At 35.0% G+C, this 18,051-nt stretch overlaps 1 protein-coding gene across 6 annotated transcripts in view; it reads left to right on the forward strand.

The window, feature by feature from the left end:
* The window catches only part of PCNX1 (pecanex 1), a 93,325-nt gene that overhangs the window by 40,797 nt on the left and 34,477 nt on the right, over window positions 1-18,051 (forward strand). For 5 of the 6 annotated variants that reach the window (XM_062578087.1, XM_062578089.1, XM_062578091.1 and 2 more), the window contains 9 exons: window positions 4,677-4,767; window positions 6,526-6,583; window positions 8,668-8,885; window positions 10,026-10,179; window positions 10,919-10,951; window positions 12,003-12,174; window positions 15,710-15,820; window positions 16,310-16,401; window positions 17,625-17,734. In XM_062578087.1, coding sequence (XP_062434071.1) covers window positions 4,677-4,767; window positions 6,526-6,583; window positions 8,668-8,885; window positions 10,026-10,179; window positions 10,919-10,951; window positions 12,003-12,174; window positions 15,710-15,820; window positions 16,310-16,401; window positions 17,625-17,734 — 1,039 coding nt within the window. The remainder of the gene's footprint in view (window positions 1-4,676; window positions 4,768-6,525; window positions 6,584-8,667; window positions 8,886-10,025; window positions 10,180-10,918; window positions 10,952-12,002; window positions 12,175-15,709; window positions 15,821-16,309; window positions 16,402-17,624; window positions 17,735-18,051) is intronic. The other variant, XM_062578090.1, reaches the window with a different exon arrangement.

Consider the following 18,051-nt stretch of genomic DNA (forward strand, 5'->3'; position numbering starts at 1 on the left):
TGGATTAATGGAGAGTATGGCCAAATTTTAAGCAGCCCCAGAGTAGAAGTGGTAAGTTAGGTGATCCTGAGCTATTAACACTTCCTGGTTTAAATGTAAAAGTAGTAAAGAAGCTTCCCAGCAAGAGCAGTAGTCTGGTAATGACGGTGCGTTCCACTTGCTGGGTATGGCCCTGCCAGTGGGAGAAGAGCTGCTTTGAGTCACTATCTTTAGCCTTCCAGGTCTGAAGTAGAAAGAACTTTATAAGTTACGCTCTTTGTGAGGGAGGAAGAATGTGAGAGGGTGGAAAAGGAAGCTTCATGTGAAACAATAAATGAAGAAAACGATGGGAGAAACACAGGACAGGAAGGGAAAGCAGCAGATCGGATGCCATTACAGGTAGGATTAAGATGATATGGATCCAGAGAAGGGGCAGGAGGGCAACAGGCTGTGACTTAATTGAATTACTGTCTTCAAAACATAGCCTGGCAGCACCGATAGCCTTTTATTCTCACTAGTATCTAATTCTTGGGGCATATAGATGATGAGTAGAATTTTTGAATCCCTGTGGCAAAGGCCATGGGTATTACAATTTGTGAAGCAATTTAGAATCCAAGTACTGAGTTATTAGAATAGATTCCCAGTTCCTGAAACTGGGATGGAATAACAACCTGTTATCCTCACCTAGCTTTTTTTTATATATATATTGGACTGTATAAGTGGAAGAACATTACTGTGGTTAGAGATCTAGTTATTTGAAGCTCTGTAATAGAATTCCTGTGCCGTATCTGGTTGTTTCGTACAAGCGATAATCTCTGATTTCTGTATTTCTATTTGTGAAGGTGGTTGGACTTTTCCTGTTGAAAATCAAATTTTCCCATACTGCCTCTAAATATTTATCAAATAATTAATCTATGCATCTGTTTAAAACAATTCAGCATCAGTTCATGAGTAACTTTTTAAAATTTAGTAACTTTATTTAGGGTGGATAGGGGAATATTTTCAAATGTACAAGTAGAAGATAAATACTCACTTCCAACTGTCTCCATTGAAAATCTCTTGTAGTTTGTGGGATTCTTCATAATAGGTAAGCTGTTATTCAGAGAATTTAAAAAAAAAAAAAAAAAACTTTGAAGTGTGAAACTGTGAGTTTCAGTACTAAAACTGCTAAAGATAATTCTTTGACCTCTGAAAATATTTCCTTGCACAGTAGAGAGTCTTCAAATTCCAGTGGCCTCACAGGTTGTTCTGACTAGATTTTAAAGAAATACTGGAATAAGTAGTAGATGAATGAATTCTAATGTTGCTGTAGACTTCAGCTGTTAGCAACATACAGAACTAGTCTATGAGAGGTTTGAAACAAAGTAAGATTTTGTTGAACAGAAAACTGGAAAATGTGCTGGAAATAACTTGACTGAAGAAGACATCAAACTCCATTCTAGTTGGATGCTAACTCACTTAAGTCTCTTCCAGCTTTTATCTGTGTAAGCTCAGCAGTATGTTGCTTTCTTTGATTCCCAAAACTGCAAATACACAGTTCATGTAGTATGTGAACCATAACACTGTCTTTTGACTAAGTGATGAGGTTTTTGCTTCTTTGAAACAAGTGCATGCATTCACCTTTTCCTCTTGTCATGTCAGGATGAGGTTGTAATCTGGATTTGCGTGCCTGAGTATCAGTGACTTAGTTTTGTCATTTTTATGACTAGTGTAAATGGAATATTATTTGAGTGACTTTAACTTGCTAAAAATTTGCACCTCTCCCTTTGTGAGAAGTAGCAAGTGTTTCTCTTTAGTGGCCAAGTGTATTACTGACTATTTCTTTGAAATATAAACTTTGAGTTTGCCTTTTGTTTACAACCTGATAAAACCATAAAGCTTTAAACAAACAGACAAAAATTCTTGCTCAAACATATGCAATGTAATGCTATTAAATATTTCAAAGAGAATGCTATGGGAAAACTAGGAATGAGAAGGAAAGAAGATTTCCAGGATAATTGTAAAAGTGTCTTAAGTAGATTCCTAAATATTGAGTCTTGTGAGCATTGGAATCTTTCATGAGAGTTCTGTGAGAAAACTGTCAATAACCTTGCACAGATTTAAAAAAAAATTGATTGTGCTTTGGGAGGACATTCATAGAACCTCCAATTACACCCTGTCTTTAGCTTCATCTCCAGCATTGACTAGTTCTGTAAATAACCTTTGCTGCTTTGGATGACATCAAGCTTTTCTGGAGAGCCCTTTTATTTAAAAACAAACAAACTTAGTATTTTATACTTACAAAGTTTTGTTATTGAGAACTTGCCTGAGTTAGAATTTTAAAGCCACATTTTTCTTGTCAGTGAGCTCACTCATTAGAAAGTTTATTTTAGTACTGGGATACATGCAAGTATGGCAAAACCTGAGTTGATTTTGTAGTTCATGCAGATCATCTAACACTGTTTCATCTGTTTGTTGAAATCGTGCAATACGTCTCTATTTACCAGGTATGTTTGATCTCATCAGTCATGTAGTACTTATCAGCAATGCAAACAGGAATTTGTAGTAGACTTAAAGATGAGTTGGGCATGAGGGAACTGTAGGTATTTCCTGATGTGAAGTTATAATGATTTTCTTCCATAATCATAAACCCTTCTCAGAGATGTTCACATTATCGTGTAACACAGTTTAGTAGAGACATGTTTATCTGATGCATTATCTCTGAGTCTAAGAGCATGAGAAGATATTTCTTTTAAGTAGTACATTCTAACTTCTCTGACCATTATTTCCATAATTTAAAAATCAGTTTCGTTGCCAAGATCTCAATTTAGCTATACAAAAGCATGGGGAACTTAAAGTATCTCAAACCTTCTTCTTTTAAGAACTGGTTACTTGGAGGATTATCCCCCCCCCCCCAAAAAAAAAAAAAAAGTTGCAAATTACTTTGTTCACACCAGAACTTGAAGTGTATTACTCAATATCTTTGCATTTGTTGTTGAAGTTTTCCTTTACCAATACACTTGTGAAATGTATCTCTGTGGCTAATCTTCATCACTTCAGCTGAATCTCACCAAGTAGTGTGCTAGTTTAAATTTAAAGCTTTGCTTTAGTCAAGCGTGTTGTTAGCGTAGTAACAGTTTTTACTAAAGGGCTTCATTAGGAGCTTAACTATTCTAAAAATATTAACAAGTGAATTTTCCATTTGTGTTTACTTACAAGTATCTATAGTAGATATAATTAAATATTGAGGGAAGACTGTTGCTGAATTCTGATGCATGCTGCCCATGACTCCAAAACCATGTAGCTGTCTTGGCAGAATGGTCTTATGTTAGCACAGCTGTGGTGTGCATCTGGTTGGTCTTAAGTGCTTCTTCCCCCCTTCCACTCTGCAGGTGAGAGTAGGAATTTTTATGAAGATACTTTCATGGTACTAGTATTTCTTTTTCCTTAGTTTCACTGATTTTTATCCATCCAGTTCTATTTCTTCTTAATCTCCTCATTTTCGTATACCTCTGGAGGGAACTCAGTTTCCTGAGGAACTGAAGAGAGGTCAGAGTCGGAGACAGAGAAAGGAGAAAGAGAGAAAAGAGGGGGGAGGGAAGAGGACTATGCTCTTGCAGATGGAGGAAAGAGGGAAGGCGCTTATCCTATATCAGCACGAGGAGAAAGTGAGCTCTAGGACATGTGACTGAGAAGGGTGTGCAGTTTTTTTTGCTTTTGATGCTCCAAAGTTGGTTTTCTGTTTTGTATAAGCAGATCTTAAAACACCTCAGGTTTTCTATCATGGCTTAAAAGATGGGTTTTGAGCTAGAGGAGATGCAGAAATTGGCAGGGCATTTCATGTGAGAAGATTGCAACTTTTAAATCTGCTTGCTGTATACTGAGCTGAAATACATTGAACCTGGCCTTTGGGGGGAAATTGCAATGTTTATCTCTCTAATCAGACTTTTGTGGAGGGAAGGGCACTGTGAGAACATAATATTACGAGTAAGGTAACATATCGCTTGGGTTTTCACCTATAGCTACTCTTAATTTTGTGCATAGGCTTGATATTATTAACTCCAAATTAGTTTTTAATAATATGTTTATAGTTAATGGATCTTCAATAACTCCAAATGGTTTTGCACGCTTCTGTTCTTATACTGAGTATTTTTCTCTGCTTTGAAGACTAAATCTCTGCCAGCCATTTTTTTGCTTTCTCTAGAGGTATAACTAATGAAGCATCTCTGTCATCTTTACTTCTTTATTTCTTTCTAAATAGACATGTACCTTAAAAAAAAGACACTTGAGGAATCTCTGCTATAGCTAAACAATGTGGTTCCTAAATGCTGATAGAATAATTCACTGATTGCTCTACAGAGAGGGGAAAAAAACACTGAAGCAATTGGTCATTACAAGTTATTTACTTGCTTATTCTCTAAAGGAATAAAAACTTCTGTTGTACTTCTGTTGCATTAATGATGGTATTTTTGTAAATATCAACTCTTAAAATTTGATTTTAGTGTTGTAGTTTATATGTTGTAAACTGGTATGGAAGAACTGAATAGCTAAATTTTTACTCTACTGGTAACATTAATGTATTAATGTTTTTATATTCTGACATTGATACAAATTTAGATGTTTAAATCAGTCTCATTAACTTAAATGTATAGAAACTAGTGCCAGTGGGATGAAATCTTATGGAATTTTGACCTGGTTCTTGACCTTTTCTTTAATAGGTAAGTTCAGTTCTACGCTCTACGAGACAGGGGGCTGCGACATGTCACTTGTGAACTTTGAGCCAGCTGCAAGAAGAGCATCCAACATCTGGTGTGTGTGAAGGCCAGTCAACAGTGGTGATTCTTGTCTTACTGCAACCAAAACTTTAATTTTAATTTTAAGAAATCATTTAGTATGGACTACAAAACCCACATTTTTGTATAAAATATTTGTGTATTTTTACTTTTAAAACCTAACTCTGATCTTTATTAGAAGATCATATTAAATGGTTGAATCTTTTCTATTTAGGCCAATCTTGGAAAATGTAGACCAATGTTAATTTAAGTAATATATGTCCACACTGAAAACTTGATAAATGCATTTCTGATTGGCTTACTGGAAGTCTGTGTTAATGAGTTTAACTTGGGTTTTGGGAAGGGAGGATGCTATCAATCATAATTACTATTAGTTACAAATTAACTTCCAATTATGAAGTGAATGTAAACCTGATAGGTTTGTTCTCAAGTTCATAAATGGCATGAAACAATACAAGAGTAACAGACTTCCCATGCTGGAGGCTAAAATCTGACTTACATTTGAATTAGCCAGCTATGTACTTGAAAGTTCATCTGCTTTTGGAAAGATGCCTTTTCTCCCTTTGAAGGGACAGGATGCAGAGAAAGAAAACCCAAAACGTCCCCACAAAAATCCACTGCATTACACAGAACACATATTGCATGGTGCTGAATGCTGCTAAGCCCCACCACGTATTAGTGGAAGCTTTCAGATTTATGGAGCAATGCATTTTTAAAACTGTCTGCAAGTCTGTCTTGTGAAAGTGTGAAAGTACCTCTTGTAGAGCTGCACTTGACATCAGGTTCTGTATTCCTTGCACAAAGTTGCCGATGCCCCCCTCTACTGCTTGCGTGTTCCAGATGCAGAGGCTTTGGTGATGGCTGTTACGAAGCTACATATGCTATGCAAAGAAGCAAACCGGGCACATCCAAATACTGAGATCTCAGCTTTTCTAGATAATAATTAAATTTCAGTAAAATAAAACTGATAACAAAGGCAGCTTTTAACTCAAGATAAAGAACTGAAGGCAACTTGTTTAAACTTGATACAAATCTTGGTTGTGTGATATACAGGAAGGGTATATATAGTTAAAAGCCATCGAAAACTGGGGAGAAAGCAGTGGCTAGATATGGATTTTTACGAAGAGAATTTTGTCCTTATCTCTAAGAACAGTAATTAAAGTGCTGCAATTAAGTAGTTGCAAAAAACTGTTCCTCTTACCAAAGGTTTAAGAATAAAATTCATTTTTTCAAGAGTAACTTAAGATTAAGAACTTCAGTGTACTAAAGTATGTAATATTTTTGGCAGTTGTGAGACTGGTGAAATGGCATAAAACTAACAAGAACTGCAAACTTACAGCACACAGCATTCTTCCAGAGATATGCGCTCAAGTCTATGTGGTGTTAGCTAACTGATTTTAGAACTTTTTTTTTTTCTTTTTAGTTGAATTATTTCCATTGCAATAAGCCTCCTTAAACAACTAAGGGATCTCGAGCTGGTCAAATCATGTGTTGAGAAAAATTATAGCAAGGGTAATGGTAAAAAGCTACCTGCTTTACTGCAGCTACAGAACTTACTGCAACATACAGACCCAATGTCAAAATATGTTTCCTTGCTTAGTTGCATATAAGGCTTGAAAAAAGGATGTGTTTTAAAACACATTATCGAAGGAGGGGAAAAAAGTTTAAGCTGAAATTTGGAAGGAGTCAAAATTGATTTTGGACACTAAATTAGAGTGGCTTGTTGAAATCAAATGTAGTTTTATAATCTGAAGTCTTTCCCCTGTTCTTATAGTGACACGGACTCTCATGTATCGAGTTCTACCTCAGTTCGCTTTTACCCACATGACCTAGTAAGTTTTAAAATTTATTTTTAAAGCATGTAAAAAAATCAGAAGACTTTGTTTTTATAGCATTAACTGTTTGTTTCATGTTGTTTGTTCTTGAGATTATTTTTGCTTATGTTCTAATGAAGATAAATTATTTACTGTTGCAGTGTCTTCATATATACATACTTTCTGCAAAGCACTTTAATGTCAGAAAAACCCTTTATATTAAATTTAAACTTGGTAATTTGAATCTAAATTATGCAGAAATAAGATGTGCTGAGATCCTATGAAGATTTCCAGAGACTAGATAGCTGTACTTGGGCAGTTCTGTTCCTCTGCACTGCTTAGAGCAACAACTAGCAGAAAGAATAAATGTCAGAGTACTGTAGAACAAAAACATGACCAAAAAACTTCAGTAATTTCTCTGAAAGGAGTTTAATAACTTGTCATTTGGAGTCTCTTGCACAAAGTTTAATTTGTATAAAATGAGTTCTTGGGGGGAGGGGGGAAGGCAGAGGCTTAAATGACTTCATCCTGCAGATAACTTTATCATTTCCTGATTTTCTGATCTCTGGCCTTATAAATTGCCCTAAAGTCCAAATGTACTTGTGCTTGTAACTTGGAAGGCCAGTATTGATATGTCACTAAAACTCTGCAAATGATCATAGTTCTTAAGAAAATAAAGCATATTAAATTATTACTGTTAATGATCACCTAATCAAGAGAGGGAAGTGGAATTTTAATTCTGTGCTTGGCAGAGTGGCAAGAAACTTCCATTTGCCTAACCATGCATTTTATCGATAACATGATCCTCAAATCTGCTGTTTGCTAGGGAAACTTTGATTTTCTTCAAGGGACATAATCCAGACTCTATTAAAGGTTTAGGTGTTATGTGCCAATGAGACCATCAAAGTGGTCTCATTGAGGAACATGATTGTTTAAAGCAAACTCTTGACACTCAAAAGTGTAGCCCATATACCTAAATGGGAACTTCCACTTGAATTTATTGTTAGTGTCACAAATGTTACATTACAGTGATTTTCTACTGGTTAAGAAAACAAGTTTTTAAAGTTCTCCAAAAAAACTCATTTTCTGACACAGCTCATCTTAAATGATGTTTTTGTATTTTGAAATGCCTTTAGAAAGTGAATGTTCCTGATTAGGTTTTTGCTTTTTTTTTTTTTTTTTTTTTTTAATAATCTTTTCATGCAAAGGAAAAGCTGTCTGAGCATAGTTTCAGTATACTGATAAAAAGTTAGAAATCAAATGTTAAACTTTAAGGTAATTCTAAAATGTAAAACTGTACTTTGAAACTTCTAGGTGACATGAACACTTAAATTTTACTTTGCTTTAAAACATTATAAAGGATTTTCATTAAGTGACATTTTAATTATAGTATTAACAGTAAATGGGAGTTTGCTAAGATGTTTCTTAGCCTGTTAACAAGATTTATACATCTGTCTGGGTTAGACCAGACATACATATTTTAGTAACTGTTTTTTAACCTTCTGAATACTTTCCTTAAATGTCCTTTGCGATTATTAGTATTACTATGATTTCAAGAGAACTGGTTCAGCAAACCCTGGTTCAGCAGGGTTTTTTTATTCATCTTTGAATATATTCAGAATGTAGTATGCTTAAATTGGACCACTGATATGGGCATATGCTGCTTTGGTTTGCAAAGTCAACAATTTGGCATGGGTGTGTATGCAAGTTAGTTGACTATATAAGAAATGTGTTGTCATTTCTTTAAAACTGGGATTAGAGTGTTGCAGTAAACATTACTGCTACTCACCTATCAGTTTGCTTGTCTTCAGATAGGAAGTTTCTAGAGTTAATGGAATAATTTGCTTAGACAAATCCTTACTTCATTTGAAATAAGGTAGATGATATAACACAGTTGTTCAGTATTATAAACTTATTGATGCTGGTGTGCTTATTCGCTATGATAAGGGCAAAAAGAGTAAGTAGAAACCTCAGAACTAACTGTGCTTAATCTATAACTTCACAAAATTGAAATTATTTAATCTGTTATATTCAAACTAATATTCAGTAGAATACAGCGATATAAAATAAATAGGCTTTTAGTAATACTGTCTGTCTTTTAGCTTTCTCTTCCCCAGATCAGATTGAACAGGCTGCTAACCATAGATACAGATCTGCTGGAGCAGCAAGACATTGACCTGAGCCCTGACCTTCAGGACCACATGCAACCTCAAGAGGAAGCAGCTCAAAAAGTCAAGCAGTACTATCGCTTTTGGATACTGCCTAAGCTTTGGATTAGCATCAATTTTGATAGATTAACCCTTCTGGCTTTATTTGATAGGTGAGATCCTTGTATATTCCTAGACTTCAGAAAGTAAAGTTTTTTTTTTTTTTTTTTTTTTAAAAAAAAAAAAAACAACTCTATCCAAGCTGATAATACAGATAGAGGTATCCTTAGAGAGCCATACTTACTGTACTCTGAAAGATAAAAGAACAATAAAAAATGCAATTCTTCTAGTATAATGAAAGCTATTCTCATTTTCTTTAGCAATACTAAAATGAAAAAAGCACCAAAACTGGTTTGGTGTGGCTGAGGCAATAGCACCTCTATGAACTGTCAAGAAAGATTTGTTGCAAATCCTTAAAGCTATCAAATAAGCTTGTCAAAAGTAAACTGAAGGTTGGCTAGGACCTGATATATACCTGTATTATTTCAGGAGGCAGAGAAAAACTTACCTGATGTTTCAAAGCCTTTTTCAAAAGGCAGAAAGAGTTATAGAACACTAACATGTTGTCCCTATTTACCTATTGGAATAAAATGAAAGTGACCCTCCTTATCAGCTGTGGGAGTACAACACTTAAATTTCAGCAATAAACTTCCTTAAGGTCTGTGTACCAGTGATTCTGTCTAGGCAGAAATACTACTGGTGTGTTACTCAGTACTACTATATACCATATGGTATGGTACACAAAGATGCTTTTTAGTCCACTTTAGTTTATTGTAGATTGTGAGAGAATACTTTAGTTTCTGCATTATACAGTCATGAATGGCAGATTATTTCTAGATAAGGTATCATGCATGTAGTTTTCCCTATCTATAAATGGGAGGAAGGAGCTGTAATCATCCTGTATGGAACTCAAATATAGATTTATATTATGGACCATGCATCTTCTAGCTGAGCATTTAAATTATTTCTGAAGCTATCAGTGCTGCTTCTTAAAGGTCAGGTCCACAAGATACTAATTGCTTTCAGCTGTCACTGAAATCCTGGTAGCTTCTCTCCTAGCTTTGCTAATAGGCAGTGTGCTAATATAGTCTATGCAAGTTCAAATTTATTCTTAACTACTTTGCTACCAGCAGTATATTTTATTTGTTAACATCTGACCCTAGCTGCTTCCTTGCAAATTTTTCTAAACATAGTTAGCTATTAATGCTATCTCTCTTTTTTTTTTTTTTTTTTTTTTTTTTTCCCTAATACAGGAATCGTGAGATCCTTGAAAACGTGTTAGCTGTCATCCTAGCTATTCTAGTTGCATTTCTGGGTTCTGTACTACTTATAGAGGGCTTTTTCAAGGATATTTGGGTCTTCCAGTTCTGCCTGGTAATAGCCAGTTGTCAGTACTCACTGTTGAAGGTATTTTTATTTCCATCTTTGCTTTTTATAAATGGTAGAACTAACTTAATTTGTTTGTGTAACAAACTTCCATGTTACAAAATGTTTGGAGGTTGGGTATTGTCTGCCAGTTAGGGCTTTAAGGAGAACCCTGTGTGTGTGTGTGTGTGTTCAATGAAATGAGGAAGCCCCAGCTGCTGGGGAAGTTTGCTAGATGGTCAAACAAGGTCACTTACAATAGTTCTGTGTATGTTTGTTGTACAGCCCTTTATTTGTTGTTCTCATGCACTTTGTGTTCCTAAAGAGAGAAAACTCTCATTGGTTGAAAACATAATCTACTAACTAAACCTGAAATTGTATTGTTTTTCAGTGGATCCACTTGAATATGTTCCTATTAAGTAAATACACATCTAAGCATATTTTTTCTCCCCTCATGATTATGATTAGACTATTAGGATGCAAATTGTAGTTAAAACTGAAATGCCTAACACTTTGTAGAACAGTGTAAAATGTTTTACTTCAGGCATTTTGAACAGATAAACTTTTGATTTCTTTAGAATTTTGGCAGTAGATACATGCTCTTTGAATGTATTTTATGATTTATTTTAATACGTTCTGCTTTCTGGAGGCTCACAGTGGATCATCAAATGAGAAATTCATTTTAGATATTAAAAGTGGTAGAATTAATAAACATTGGGGAAAGGAGGGTAGATGAACTTATCCACAAAGTGGATAATTTTTCTTTGCATTTTGATTTCAGAGTGTTCAACCAGATTCTTCTTCCCCTCGACATGTAAGTCATAGACATGTTTCACCTCAGTAACCTTGCAGATGTAGAACTTCCCCTGCAGAGAACTGAACTTCTTGATTTTTGAGCGTTTGGATTTCTCAAAGTGCTACTTCAGGCACAAGAGGTGTATGCAGTTTTAGCATGCGAGAAGGGAATGGAGCTCTCTTTCCTTACCCCATACAGTTTCTGCATGTATTTAGCATATCATGGTCTCCCTGTTTAGAGTCTAGCTTATGCTATGGAGTTCTGTTGTAATAGGTTTGTCAGTCACACTCTATTCAGGTAATTATATCCAAAAAGATTCTTAGTTATAATTTGCTTTTCTGATGTTCTGTACTGCCCTTGTAGACCATTCACTTGTTCTATCTGTGGATGCAGCCTTATTTTTTCACTTGGTAAAACCATGAGTAGTTGCCATAATGCTCTTATGAGCAAGTATTAATGTTTGAGCATGGAAAGTGATATGATAGTGTTGAACAGCATGTCAGTATTCTGGCAGTTTAGCAGATCATAATGTTTTTGTGTGTCCTAAACAAGATGTGAAAAAACACTATTCCTCTGCAGCAAGGAATTACTATTCATAGTAATTTAGGTAATGAGTCATGTTTTAATGAATGCATTCAACAGCAGCATCTGATCGATAAAACCTTAATTGCTCTTTCTTCAAAATTAATGTATTCCTCTCTATTGCTTATGAAGCCTAGTTAGTTTCCTCTGTTTAGTGTTACAGGAAAAATGCTTTAAAACTCAGAGGAGAATAGGGTAAACATAGATAGCTTCAGTCTATCTGCTGTGTATTCATTCATTACGTAAAAGCCACAAACCTCATAGATTTATAGCACTGAAAAGCAATACACTGAGGATTTTATGATCTAAACTTAAGTGGTGAGATTGCAGCACATAGTGGGAGTCTAGCTAATGAACAGAAATTAAACTTTAATTATGAAATACTTTTCTGGTAATAAAACTCTTTTTTGGCAATAAAACAAATGTCTTTTTGTTTTTGTTCCCCTCCTTTCTCCCTCTTCCCCCTCCCCCCACCTCACCCCAACAGGGTCATAACCGTATCATAGCCTATAGTAGGCCTGTATATTTCTGTTTATGTTGTGGTCTTATTTGGCTGTTGGATTATGGCAGCAGAAACATATCTACAACAAGATTCAGGTTGTATGGAATGGCTTTCACCAACCCATTGCTGCTGCTGTCAGCCAGAGACTTAGTTATAGGTGAGTGGCTTCCTTGTGAGTTTGAACAGTTTGTTTCACCACAATGGAATTATTTTGTATTCACAGTCTATTTCTGACACAGTTGCATCATAATCTTCTAATTATAGTTTATTTAGTTTTAGGAGGAGTAACTTTAGATTTGCTGGTGTTTATAGGAAAGTTTGTTTCCAGCACCCTACCCTCTTGGCAATTAAGTTTTGCTGTCACAGACAGCTGGAATGTCAATGTCAACTAAAATGCTGTCAGAGTTAAACTAGAAATACTTTTTTTTTTTCCTCCTCCCTTCTGCACTACCTAATAGCTCAGTACTTGGCCCTAAACCCTTACATTCTTTAACTTGGACTGGGATATGTTGTTCTGTGCTTGGACCTACCTACTCAGTGCTTAAGCATTTTGAATTGCCTTTTTTTTTTTTTTTTAATAAAGCTGCCTAGAGAGACTTGTCACAATTGAACAGGAGCCCTTTTAAGGCAGGTTATTTGTATTTAGCAGTTGGGCAGAACAGTAGGGACACAAGAATTTTTAAATATATTATAGACAGATTAAACCTCATTTAATCAATGTCTTACGTCAGAACAGGCCTCCTATCAGTAATACCAAAAGTGTGACTTTGAACTGTGAATGATGTGCCTTCATTGTACTTGGATGAGGACGGTGCTTTCAGAATAGTGCTGGCATTAAAACACTTTCTCCAAAAAACGGTGCCTTCCTCTTCCCCCAAACACAAACAAACCAAAACCACCAATGAAGCTATGTTGTTTGGGTAATTTTCTTTAGAGGAGAAATTGCCTAAGAGATCAGCTAAATTGAACATACCTGCTTTGTCTTTGAAGCTTTTCAGTTGTACCAAAGCATTTATGCGCAATAGAATACCTCAGCTGAATATTGTGAATGTTTGATTCCAGTTCTTGGACAGTCTTTTATCAAGAAAAAGAAAACCTTATCTTTGGCTTTCTGACTCTTTTTATTACTATTTTTTTTTTCTGTTTGGATTTGTAATTGATGAGTAACAATTACTGACTCAGGCATTCTGAAAATTAATACTTGTGATGTGACTCTAAGAACAATCTGAATTTCATACCTTACACTATTCCCCTTTTTTACTTTCTGCTGGTAAATCTGTACTTAAATTAAAATGTCAAGGGGAAAAATTCTAAGCCTCTTATTTATGAACAGAGGATTGTCCAGGCATTTCTAAAGGTGTTTTCTTATAACTTTTGTGGAGCTATTTATGCACTGATATTTGTGGTGTTCATTCTGTATCTATAATGGGACAAGGAATTAAAACGGCAGATGTTCAGCCATTCAGGAAATAAATTAGTTTCATTTTTTCCCTTGTTTTGTTCTCTTAGTCTGAGATCATCTCTTCCTTTTTCCCCTTAACTCAAGTTACTGCAATATTGTTCATTCATAACTCCATAAGGTAAAATATACACTTCAGTATAGGCTGTGTGTTGTATCATGAAAGTGACTTGAAAAGACTCTTACAGTACTTTTTTACTCCACATTATTTTGTATTTACAATGAGTTTACAAATGACCTAGTCTTAAGAGATGCTGGCATCTTCTCCAGACTACATCCGTCTTGGATTTAGCTTTTAAAAATTCTTAGTTCCAGTGTTTTAAATGCTTTTTGATCCCTTTGTTTTACTATTCTCAGGTATCTTGCTAAAGCTTGTGCAGTTGATATTTCTTACCAGTTCTACATGTAAAAATCAGGTTCCTAGAGCGCTACTCATCAAAACTTGCATTTGGACCAGCTAATGATGCTACTGAAGCACTGTTTCCAAACCCTTTGTGTATACTGCAAAGTTGACTGCTAATAAACATAAATTGCCAGCACAAAGTAAAAACCACAGCTGCCTTTTTGGCCTGTTCTCAGGCACATCTACTAGAACAACATAGATGCGGGACAAGGCAAACTTCAAGTTTGGATGATGCAATTGCTCTGTCCTACCAGCAGACAAGTGAGGTCTAAGATTAATTGTTAAGCCTCCCATGTACTGGAATTTGACAACTAATCTAAACCAGCTACATGTTAATATCAGCTGTTTTCTCCTAAAGGGGCCCCATTACAGAGCAAGTCAATTATAAAATTCAAAAGCCATCAGAAATACTGGCTTTTTGCTGGCCTTCTCCCTATGAAGTTTATTTTCCCAGTTTTTTTTTTTGTTCATTATGAATTTTCAGCTGACCCATGCTAGTTCAATTTTCAGGCCTTCATAAAGCAACCTTTTTAATGTCTCAGAAAGGAAGCACTATATAGACTGCTTGCAGTTATGACTTAAGTTAGACATGAAAACTCTGAAAAAAAACTTCCTACAGGTCCTGAGTACCTGGTACCAAGTCATGTATTTCCTAACTTGTATTAGCAAGAAGTACAGAACTCAGTGTTTTTACCTGTCCCTGAAGGCATGTGTTTAAAAATCTTAGTTATTTAACTTTGCCAAAGCTTAAAAAAAAGTGTGCATATGTGTATATAGTATATATGTATTTCATGTTCTTCTCTGTATTTAACCCACTCTGGACCACTTTAACAATTTGGCCTTTAATATCTAATCACCCTGTGGATATAATGTTAGAAACTTAAAACTGAGACTTCCAGTTCTTTACCAGATATTTTCAAGCTGTTTTTGTCTTTTGGTTGCTGAAACTACAAGTTGGTAAGATTACAGAAAATCCTCCCCAAGCAGTCAGATTTTTTTCTTCTAGGAATATTTTCCTGGCTTGATTCTTCTATCCCTGGGAACTAGTGCTTATTAAATACTGTTTTTTGTGAAGTATGCCTAAACTACTGACTGCTTGTGTGTAAAAGGCAAATTTTTTTTTCCATCTCATTTCTGAAAACGGGAAGTTAGGGATATGCACAGGTCTGGACAGACCGTTCTCCCTATTAAAATTAAGTGACTTTATTTGTATTTGCGTTCTTATAAATCCTGTAATCTTCTGTGATTTTAGTGGCTTATACCAAGTTACCGTTTTTTCACTTTGAAAAATGTAATTTGGATTTGAACAATACAGAATTTTTCAGAACTGGTATGGAAAAATCTGGGTAAACTTGTGAGGCATTACAGGCAGCAGAAAATCTATGGGTGAAACGCATGGCCCCTCTTAAATCAGCAGGCCTGATGGTATGTTGCTCATAAACTCTAGACAGGCAATTAGGTGTATGTGAGCCTTAGTTATAATGAAGGAAAACTTATAAATCCTTGTAAATGTTCTTAGCTTATTTTTACAAGAACTTTATTACACAAAACTACAGCCATCCTGAACTGGCCCATGTCATTTTTATAGTGATAAAATCAAAATGAAAGAAATGATTATTGGTCTATGTAATGATTCAGGTAGATGAAATATAGTGGTTAAAGTATAGATTTGTTTAATGGCTGTTTTCCTTAGAAGTTACAGTAGAAAAGCTTTAGTGCTGTTGAATTATGTTGTGTGTTACCCTAGAACTTGAAGGAACTGAAGAATACGTTACAATACTGTATTTTTCACAGCTTTTTCATCATTTTTATTTTTTTCCCCTCCTGCAGTGTTTACACTATGTTTCCCCATAGTATTCTTTGTTGGTCTCCTGCCTCAGGTGAATACGTTTGCAATGTATCTCTGTGAACAGTTGGATATTCATGTCTTTGGTGGCAATGGTAAGTGTGATTTTTTTTTTTTTTTTCCAAATCAGTGACAAAAACTTTTGATTAGGGCAAAGCTATCAGATTTCAAATAATTTAATGGGATAGTTTAAAAATAATGATTATATCATTTGTATTCCTACCCTCTATGTTCAGAATATTAGTTGTATTTTTAAAAAGACTAAAGGTTTTCTGATTTATCACCCAGAAATATAATTACTGTCCCAGTAAGTGTTAAAAGTATGATTTCTTCTTTTATTAGTTTGTGTTGTAGCTGTTAACCATTCCTATGATAATGCTGTTTGATAAAGGAGATAAAGCCATATAAATCAAAAAAACTTTTAAAGGAAAATACAAGTAGTTGTTATGCATTGTGGTTTTTTTATATCAGAGGGGTGTTGCAACTGGGGGCTCTCACTTTTTTGCAACAATTAGAAGTATTTTGTATTCTAATCTAACTAATTATGTGTTACTGACTTTTCCTTTCTTTTCCATGATGGACAGCTACCACAAGCCTGCTTGCAGCACTTTACAGTTTTATCTGTAGTATTGTGGCAGTAGCATTGTTGTATGGACTGTGCTATGGTGCCCTGAAGGTGAGCACGCTTATAGACACAGTGTACATGAAAGTTCTGGGTTTTGTTTTCTGCTTAAGCCTTGCAATATACAAAAAGTGAGTTAAAAATAACTCTTCTGATTTGGCACAGTCTTATACTTGTTTTGCTCTGATGCAAATGAAAAAGCAGGAACAAATTAGCTTTTTGCTTTTAAAAGCTTTATGATTTTTTTCAATGAAATGTATATGCTAATGGGCAATTTGTTTTGCCTAAAGTACATACTTACCTTCAGTTATGTTCTGTATTGGCTCTTGAGAAAATCACACAGCTGGCTTGTTTCTTGCATACTCTTAATGTATTGGTATTTCCCTGATTTCTCTCAAGAAGATTCATTTGAATGTTTTTCTAGTGCTGAAAACTAGAAATAAAGTGTTTTCAAATTAATAGTTACTTTAAAAGCCAGAAATAGTTTGTAGTGCCAAAGTGAAGATGTGTGCCTATCTGAAAGTAGAATTATCTGATAAGGAAACAAAAAACAGGCTTTCCTTGCTTAAAAAGCCATTTTGTTTGAAAACTGACCGTGGTGTTGGTTCTGTGTCTGTGTTAATTCTGTACGTATCAGTAATCAAATATGCTCAGTTGACAATTAATCTTAGTGTGTGCTCCTTCAAACTCTACTTAAACAGGTTCTTTTCAACTCTGTTGCAGATGGTAAAAATCTTTTTAGAGAAAATATTCCCATGATGCATCACCCACAGACCGTCATTAGTGTTCTGGGAATTTGTACAGGTGTAGCTCATTAGATGTTTGTAAACACATATGTCAAAGATATACAAGCTTTAGCAAAGGATCATTTTCATCTCTGTAGGTCGAGTACAGATTGAGACTAAAAATTGAATATATATTAGAATTTAGCACATGTAAAAAAAATTAGAGTAAGAAGGCAGGCAATGTTTAAAATGTAAAAGTGAATAAAAATGCAATTCTGAGGAGCTGTGATCTCAAAGCATGCATAAAGTGACTAATGATTAAGAAGTAAAAGCTTGATGTACACTATGTTAAAGGTTCTGATTTCTACTTAGACATAGGTAAATATTGAATAATACTTTCGTACTGAAATTATTGTTTCATTGTTGTTGAAATATAAAGTTAATAAAAGAAAGGAAAAATTAACTTTATAATCATCATATATAATTCTTGGATGTCAGATAATTGTTATACCCTTTGTTTTCTAGTTACTAACATCCCATTTCTGTCCCCAGGATTCTTGGGACGGGCAGCATATTCCAGTTCTCTTCTCCATATTTTGTGGTTTGTTAGTGGCAATATCGTATCATCTCAGCAGACAAAGTAGTGACCCTTCTGTGCTTTTGTAAGTGTCTCAGTTTGTATCTGTTTACCAATCAAGAAGCAAGTCTTAACAGAGAAGCATTGGTTAAGGATATCAGAAGTACTATTCAAACTGGTAGTCATTAGCATTATCAAATAGCGTGAAGTTGGTCTGGTAACTAGAGAGGGGAGAGTAATTCTCAAATTTTGGTCCTGATTCCTCCTTTAACCACAGTCTTTCTCTGTGGCTTCTGACAAATAACTTACATCCCAAAGTCTGATTTAAGTGCCCGTTAATATTCTCAAAGCTGCTACTGCTGGCATCTTTCTGCTAGAGTCTTTGTGTTGAACTCCCTGAAT

Source organism: Rhea pennata, chromosome 5 (genome assembly GCF_028389875.1).
Source record: "Rhea pennata isolate bPtePen1 chromosome 5, bPtePen1.pri, whole genome shotgun sequence".
NCBI lineage: Eukaryota > Metazoa > Chordata > Aves > Rheiformes > Rheidae > Rhea > Rhea pennata.